Here is a 9,199-nt window from a genome sequence, read left to right on the forward strand (position 1 = left end):
TAATGTCATGGCTAATTTAAACAAAGAACCTCGTTTTAGAAGTATGAGTACGAGTCTTGGTAAAATGGGTATGCAAACCCGGGCCGTGGCAAAATAAAAGCCGGGCAGATCGGCAATCGTCAATTCCAAATACGCACTATTTTGCAGCAATATTTACAGCGAATACAAATATACTGGTCCATCAAATATCCTGAAATTTTAATGAGATTGGTAGATTAATAACTGCCAATCTTTTGTTTTGCCCAGGCCAAGTCTTGCCTACCCATTTTACCGGATGCCGAACTCGAAGCTGAAACACGCCTTTCCTTTATTATTATTTTCGTAATAACTCAGATTTGAAACAAAATTAGCACTGAATTTTTGCAATTTATATTTTCCTTCCCATAAGGAAAACTTATGCTCAACTACGTTAAATTGGAGTCCGTAGTTCGTGAGAAGAAGATTTTTAAAAATGCATCCCCCTTTTTCTACATTTTCGAGGTTTTCTCCGCTTTGAATACAGATCGGACTTTTATTTCCGCAATTTATATTTGCCCTTCCATAAGGATGCTTTGTGCCAAATTTGGTTGAAATTGAATGCGGTTTTAGAGAAGAAGTTCAAAATGTAAAAAGTTTACAGACGGACGGACGGACGGACGGACAGACGGACAAACAGAGAGACAGACGGACGACAGACAAAATGTAATCAGAATAGCTCACTTGAGCTTTCAGCTCAGGTGAGCTAAAAACACAATCTAATCATAATAGTTCAAGATTTAAAATCTTTAAAGGCAAATATTGTTGCACAAGGAAGCCGGACATGCAAAACAGAGTAAATAAGAAACAAATGGATATAGAAAACGTTTGATGATATCGATGTTTATTTAAAAAAAATGTTATAATAAAAAATGTCAGAATACGATGGTTAATTCAGGAAAAAAGAAATCATTCATTGAGTGTTAAGAGGTGATAATTTCGGTCGGGGCGTAATCAAATCCAAAAAAGCACGGAGAGCTTAATGATAGATTTGACCACACTCCGACCGAAATTTTCATCTTATAATATTCAAAGAATAATTTCTTATTACCTATATTAACATTTTATTGAATTCTTGCTACACTTTTACAAAAAGTAAAAATTACACTTTTTTAAATCCACTATCTTTTCATGTAGCACATGCTATGTATTACTACGCGGCGCAGCCAATACCGTATTTCGGTTATGCTACATATATAAGACACGCCCATTTTGTGTCACTCATCTATTTTAAAGTTATTGGGCTATATGTTTCAAAATTGATTCGTAATGTTATCATAGACAAAGATAGTTTGAAATGTAAATTTGAAAAATTAAGGGGGGGAACCCCTAATGAGACTTTCAGGTCCTCAGAAAACGCTGTTTTTAAAAGATATATATATATATATATATATATATATATGATACAGAAACTTATTCATTTTTTGTATTGATAGCAATGCCCAAAAACTGCCGTGAGTTGTATGAACAAGGATTGACTACTTCTGGTGTTTACAACATTTGTCCTTGGGACACGTGTGATCCAAATTTTCGGTGTGTTGGAGTTTTCTGTGATATGCACACCGACGGTGGAGGCTGGACTGTAAGTATGCTAGTTATTTTTTTTATAAATATACATATCGATTGAGTAATGTATCGAACAATCAGTGTTTGGTCAAGCATAATTTGCATAACTTACACCTAGGTCCTTCAAAGACGCATTGATGGATCACTTAACTTCAATCGATCTTGGATAGAATATAAGAACGGGTTTGGGATTCCCCAACACAATCTTTGGATCGGTAAGAACAATGAGTACTATATCAAATTACACAGTATATCAGTAGAAAAGAATATTAACGATAAATAACGTATGCTATTGAGAACAAAACAATCAGAATGCAAAGAAGTAATTATTTAGACAATGTCATAAAATTTTATCTCTTTGCTTGTGAGTGTTGTTACAAAGACAAAAATACATTAAATCCAATGGTTCATTCTGTAGGAAATGACAATATTCATCAACTCACGCGGAAGGATAACGTTTCTTTGTACGTTTCAATTAAAACGACAAACGGAGAAATGAAACACCAAGTGTATGAAATTTTCTCTATCTCTAATGAGTCCAACAAATACAAACTTACATTGGGAGATCCAACGACAGGAACGCTTGGTACGTGCTTCTCAATTTTCATTTATTTATTTTGTTTGTATTTTAAATTTCTGCTATACTTTTATTGAATACGAATGGTCTACATGTACACAAACACACTTTTTGATAGTGTTTTCTAATACTTAATTTTTTTTCGCTTCTAAGCCATATCATCAGGTTTACAGAATCAATACATTCAATATAATTTTGTTTTGTATCAATTTTCGGTTAGTTTTAATAAAATTCCGTCTAAATTCAGTATTTAATTTAAGGTGACAGTATGGTGAGTACAGAATACACCGGAAAAAATAACCGAAACCTTCCTGGCATGCTCTTCACCACGTATGATCAAGACAACGACCGGAAGAGTAATGGAAATTGCGGCGCCATCTATGGCGGAGGGTGGTGGTTTAACTGGTGTTATATAGGTTATCTTAATGGACCGTGGGCATCTTCACAGTGGAGCTCTCCATGGTATCCGTCCGTAACATCAGGCACTTACATACAGGAAACCCTCATGATGGTTAAACCTAACTAGACTAATGTTCAAAGGGATTGAAAATATAATACATACATGAATTTTGCTTATATTGTCAATGAGACGGGAATTGTGTGTCAATTAGACACTTTGTTCAATTAAATTGCTAATTTTTTTTCTTGGAAGTGAATTCGGTGTTATCATTGCACATGTACCTTGAAAAACAATACAATTAGTTTTTGTTCGGTACTTATATTATTTTTTATGCATATAGGCACTGATCAATACGCGATTTAAATACTTTGTGTATATATACGATTGTTGCCGAGTTCAAATAGTTCAATAAATATTTTAATATGTGCTCATCTCTACTTGAAATAAACTTGCATTCATCGACGTAAGTTGTTTTGGTATTGTTCTCTAAATGGTAAAATATGCCAAAGAAGGTCTTTTTGTCGATAATGTTAAGAATAAATGTATTATGAAATCTGACTAATAAATTGTGGTTAACATTCTGCAGCGTTAATAAAATCTATCAATTTACCTCTTCTAATTTAAAACTGGTATTAATAAAAAGGTCGAATGGCCAAGACATGTCTATACTAGTTTGATATTTTTCAGAGGATAGAGCTCAGTATAAATATACAAGATAATATTTCATATTTAAAGGTAAAACATATTAAATATTTCCCTACCAAGTAATAGTGTCTAGCCTAAAATCAATTTCTAAAAATCAAAGGAGCATGTTTTTTTTAATGTTTAATGTTTACAATGGTTCAGTAAGGCATTGTCAATAGTGAACCAAAGTTAAAAGTCAGTCGTCATGTTTTAAGCCAGATAAAGAGCCTAAAATTCTGTTATGTAAACATAGCTTACGTCATGTTGTGTTTACGTTTTGAAGTTTAATAGAGAATTCCAGTTTTAGACTTTAAATGAATGTGATAAACACAGCATTTGAAAACATCTTTTATCAATATTATGAATCAATGTCAGCAAAAACGGGGCACGAGCCATGCATACAAGACAGACTTGTGAGATCAGTATCTTGCTTAAAACTCTACTACTGACACTCAACTTTTCGTTAATTATTACAAATGCATTTATAAAGCATTATATTTACATCTACGAAGTATAAATTCCTCTATTGTTTCTACGGAAACTTGTAGTTAATTCATTGCGTCATAGAAACAGCCAGACTAAAATTTACCCGCCCCATTTATCGATTGGACGAAATTTACGGATGTTGAAACTCACCAGACTGAAATAGACACGCACTGTTTATCGATTAGTCGAAACCTACAGCGACCTAAATAAAATCACGGACTGCATGAAATAATCATGATGATGTCAGACTCAAAGTCTCACAGGAGACGATTTGGCTGTTTCTTTAAGATAACCTCTTAGGTACATTAACAGTAATTTAGTGAATTTTACTAGCTTTTCATAATAAATTCATTAATTAGTTAAAAGAAAGATGTTAATAAAAAAGCAATACGCAATAAAATGCTTTCTTTGATGATTCATGCGGGTTATGAAGGTAGTGATCATTATAGAATAAAAAAATAAGATAACGCGGGTTATGTATTTTTTCTTCAATGTCGCTACTTTCATATCCTGAACGAATCACCAAAGAAAGCATTTAATTGTTTAAGTAAACAATAAAAATAGAAAAGAATAAAATGTGACTAAAATCGTTATCATGCCCCCGTAAAAAATATCCTCTGGCTAATTTGTTGATCACTCAGTCTTCTTAAGTTCATTGTTTTTTATTCATTTTAATTAGAAATAAGAAATTGATCATCAAACGGAGGAAAATATGTTCTAACTGCAATTGAACGTTAATTTTTTTAATCCATATTAATCACTGCGTTAATTAAAAACGTGAGTCATTCTACCTTTTTAAAGACAAAACATTGAAACACACATTTTTTTTTTATTTGCGCAATTTGCTCTCCCTGTTTTTGTTAAGTTATTTTTGCATTGGTCGTTTTAAGTTACATGTAATATGAATTGAACGCATAGTTTTGCTGATATAACCTTAGACATATCTTCCCTTAAATTTATTTCATTTAAAGTCAGGATCTAGTAAATGATTCCATAGTGTCTTTTTGGTGATATAATCATAAGACGTCATAACTGATTTGAAGAATCGTTTTCCCGTACTATACGGCTCTAAAGGAATTATGTAAAACTAAATTTCTTGACATTATATGTTGTATCGTGGGAAAAGTAATCCTGATACACCTATATTTAATTTGATACCATTTTAAAAAGGAAGTCAATGGCTTGTCTCATTCGGATTTTGGAGAGACTGTAGGCATTCTAGATAAATTTTATTAGTCAAAAATGGACTAGATCCGAAATTTATTCTTTATTTCCTTTCAACTGTCATTAAAAATGACAGTTTAAAAAATGATTCATTGTGTTTACCAAATAGTTTAGCCCCGGTATACCCTATCAAACGAAGCTATTGTTATGAAGCATCATGAAAGATTTAAATTTTATAAACCTTTAGGCACCTTTCATGTACTAGATCTTGACTTTAAGATAAGTAACACATTCGTACACAATGAATGTCCTACATATAATTTCTTATCAATAGGGACTAATATGAATCACAGACAGGTTGTATTGGTGTTATTGTTTATATATTGGATATGTGCAAGTACATGTAAGATATTATTATTTTTCATTCTTTATGTAATTTAATAACGTTTATCGTTAATCAATAAATGATTGATAATATTATTTTGTTTTGTTGCATTATACTAATAAACTGTAGTCGAATTTAAAAGTCTATTTGAAATTGCTTATGTGTGTTATGACAGTCGCATTTGGTTATGATAGTAGAAAACCGACCTTTGTTTGTCTGGTATACTTTTTTTTTTAAATAATTCGTTTTTCACTTCAAAATCTATACCTATGAAATATTTCTTAAAAAAACTTAAAATATATAATAACCAGCATCTAAAAATATAAATTCGATGAAAAATTACTCGAACCAATTTATATACACCTGCCTCTTCTGAAAAAATGAAAATCATTTTTAAACCTATACTATAGTATTATCACCTATACTCTGTCCTGAGATTTTGCTTCCACCACTTTTCGCTATATATTTCGGTCATCATAAAAACCTTTGAGTTCAAACTAAGTTCATGTACTAATATGAAAAATGTCATGATAATCTGTTTTGAAACGCCCCCTCTACCGCTTCAGGTTTCAATACACATCCCCAAAAAAGTCTACGGAGATTTTGCATTGCATCAACTATTAATAAGCCCGGATGATAACGTTAAAGAAATTGTGCGAGGTGTCCCGAGTACTTCCGAAAATGAAAAAGATGTAAACATTTCCCATTATAAATCTCTGTAAGAGATTTTGTTTCGTTCCTGTGAACTTTTATCAGTGAAAAATGATAGTTTGTCATTGAAGATATCTCGGACAGTTTTCTTATTATCGATTACAACAGCATTTCTTTCACAGGTATGTGTTTTTTTGTAAAAAAAAAAACGCGATGGAAGCAATAACTTTGGACAGACTATAATATCAGTTACAATTCCAAGTAAATAATATATTGAATGTTCATCAGGTTGTACATATTACCTTATGATTTATCTCTTCTCGTCTCAAGTCGATCATTGACTCAATCGTATGATGTCAAGTAACAATAATAAAATGTCACTATTTTACCTATACTAGCAATCATTAAGTGTGATATTACATTGAAAATCTTGAGTAAGCATTATATAATTATTTGACCAATAAACAAGCTATTTTTATTCATAGTTTATACAATCTTATTTTTTAACCGTATAAAAATTATAGTTATTATTCACAGCCAACACCTCTCATCTTTGTCAATCTTGTTGAAAACGCAGGAGAGTTTTTATTTACCAAAAAGGAACAAATAATCCTAGCAGCTCTTTTCAAGTAATTTCGGTCATATGCTTCTCTTATTTTCAAGGTACATTATTAAAACACAAGGGTTTTTTTTGGTACAGTTTTGCCTTTTTTACACTCTGACTGATTGAACCATATAAATGCCTGTCTGTTTACATTATAACATCTGCGGATAATAAAATATCCATGTTATATTTTGCTAATTACAACCCGCTGAAATTTGGGTACCTGTTTTCAATATACAGTACTTATTTTGATATTGATTACTCTGTATTCCGATGATTTGTCTCCTGGCACTGGTTCATCTACTAAACCTAACGCCATTAATGAATATATGAAGTGTCTTTAAATTCCTTTAAAAATATATATTAGACATTTTTGGCCTATGATTCATATAATTTAGGCTAAATATAAATTTCAAATGAAAAATATAACATCATACTACTTTTGGTGACAATATATCCCTCACAATTGTTTTCACAAAACGCATTGTCGAGATTTACCTTATCATAATCGTGATAAAACAGTGCAAATTCTTCTTTGATGTGGTAACTTGACTTCTTCTTTATCTATTTCTTATGCTTTCTACTGATAAAGGTCAGCCTCAGGCGAGCAGTGGTCCATGTGGTAGCTGGATTTCCCTCTCAGAATCATGTTTCTTGTTTTCGGACTTTACGGCATCCTGGGGAGAGGCATTAGTAGGTCTTTGATGCACCAAAAGTTTTTTGGTATAAGCCGAATTAATCAATTGTATGATTTTTTTTCTTCTCTTATTTATTTGGATTGATTTTACTTTAGCTCTTGATGTTTTTAATTAATAATCTTTTTATCATTAAATGGTAAACAAGAGGCCCAGGGGCCACATCGCTCACCTGAGCAACAATTGCCTTAATTCTGATCAAATTAGCATATCTTGGCATCTAAGTACAGCAGATCTTGCTAAAAAAAAAAGGAATGGAAATCTGCCAATTTTTATCCACCTCTTTTTTTTGGTAAAATACCAAGCCCCTTTTGTTGTTGTACCTGTAAGAAAATTTTCTCTATTCCTATGTACCCCCCCCCCCATTTCGTGGCCCCACTTTTCTCTTGGGAATCATGGTTCATCAAACTTAAATCTGCATAACCTGTGCTTTCACACTAAGTACTAAGTTTTGGACCGAAAATTCACCCAGAATATTTTTAAAGATTTTCTCTATAAATTCCTATGTAAAAATTCAAACCGCCATCACGGCCCCACCCTACCACTAGGGACTGAGATTTTGCAAACTTGAATTTACACTACCCGAGGATGCCTCTACACAAGTTTAAGCTTTTCTGGCCAAAGAGTCTTTAAAAGAAGATTTTTAAAGATTTTCTCAATGTATCTATGTAAAAATTCATCCCCCATTGTGGCCGCACCCTACCCCTGGACTATTATTTAAACAAACTTGAATCTATACGATCTGGGGATGGTTCCAACCAAATTTGGGCTTTCCTGGCCTAATAGTTTTGAGAAGAAGATTTTTAAAGATTTTCTCTATATATAAAAATGTATCCCCCATTGTGGCCCCGCCCTACCTCCAGGGACCATGATTTGCACAAACTTGAATCTACATTATCTGCTGATGGTTATATACCAATTTGAGCTTTCTTGGCCAAATATTTTTTGAGAAGAAGATTTTTAAAGATTTTCTCGATAAATTCCTGTATAAAAATTTATCCCCAAATTGTGGCCCCACCCTTCCCCAGGGGACCATGATTTGAACAAACTTGAATTAACACTACCTGAGGATGCTTCCACTCTAATTTGAGCTTTCCTAGCCTAATAATTTTTGAGAAGAAGATTTTTAAAGATTTTCTTCTATATATTCCTAAATAAAACGTGATCCCCCAATTGTGGCCCCAACCTACCCCCAGGGACAATGATTTGAACAAACTTGAATCTACGCTATCTGAGGATGCTTCCACTCAAATTTGAGCTTTCCTGGCCTAATAGTTTTTGAAAGAAGATTTTTAAAGATTTTTTTCTATATATTTCTATGTAAAACTTGATCCCCTCATTGTGGCCCCACCCTACCCCCGGGGACCATGATTTGAACAAACTTGAATCTACACCATCTGAGGATAGTTAAATACCAATTTGAGCTTTCCTGGCCTAACAGTTTTTGAGAAGAAGATTTTTAAAGATTTTCTCTATATATTCCTATGTAAAACTTGATCCCCCTATTGTGGCCCCACCCGACCCCCGGGGACCATGATTTGGACAAACTTGAATCTACACTACCTGAGGATTCTTCTACTTTAATTTGAGTTTTTCTGGCCTAATTGTTTTTGAGAGGAAGATTTTTAAAAATTTTCTCTATATATTCCTACGTAAAAATCCATTCCCCAATTGTGGCCCCACCATACCACCAGGGACTATGATTTGAACAAATTTGAATCTACACTACCTGAGGATGCTACCACTCTAATTTGAGCTTTTCTGGCCTAATAGTTTTTGAGAAGATTTTTAAAGATTTTCTCTATATATTCCTATGTAAAACTTGATCCCCCATTGTGGCCCCACCCTACCCCCGGGGATCATGATTTGAACAAACTTGAATTAACACTATCTGAGGATGCTCCCATTTTAATTTGAGCTTTTCTGGCCTGATAGTTTTTGAGAAGAAGATTTTTAAAGATTTTCTCTATAT

At 32.9% G+C, this 9,199-nt stretch overlaps 1 protein-coding gene and 1 long non-coding RNA gene across 3 annotated transcripts in view; both read left to right on the forward strand.

Moving 5' to 3' along the window:
• Positions 1-1,452: 1,452 nt before the first annotated feature.
• Positions 1,453-2,909, forward strand: LOC117688015 (uncharacterized). Its single transcript, XR_004600804.2, has 4 exons — positions 1,453-1,597; positions 1,700-1,796; positions 2,000-2,167; positions 2,419-2,909. It is a non-coding gene; the product is annotated as an uncharacterized lncRNA (long non-coding RNA).
• A 2,286-nt stretch (positions 2,910-5,195) lies between these two features.
• Positions 5,196-9,199, forward strand: part of LOC136273591 (CD209 antigen-like protein C) — an 86,695-nt gene continuing 82,691 nt past the window's right edge. For both annotated transcript variants that reach the window (XM_066078351.1, XM_066078358.1), the window contains exons 1-2: positions 5,196-5,295; positions 7,125-7,225. In XM_066078351.1, coding sequence (XP_065934423.1) covers positions 5,235-5,295; positions 7,125-7,225 — 162 coding nt within the window. In that variant the 5' untranslated portion in view covers positions 5,196-5,234. The remainder of the gene's footprint in view (positions 5,296-7,124; positions 7,226-9,199) is intronic.

Source organism: Magallana gigas, chromosome 1 (genome assembly GCF_963853765.1).
Source record: "Magallana gigas chromosome 1, xbMagGiga1.1, whole genome shotgun sequence".
Lineage (NCBI taxonomy): Eukaryota > Metazoa > Mollusca > Bivalvia > Ostreida > Ostreidae > Magallana > Magallana gigas.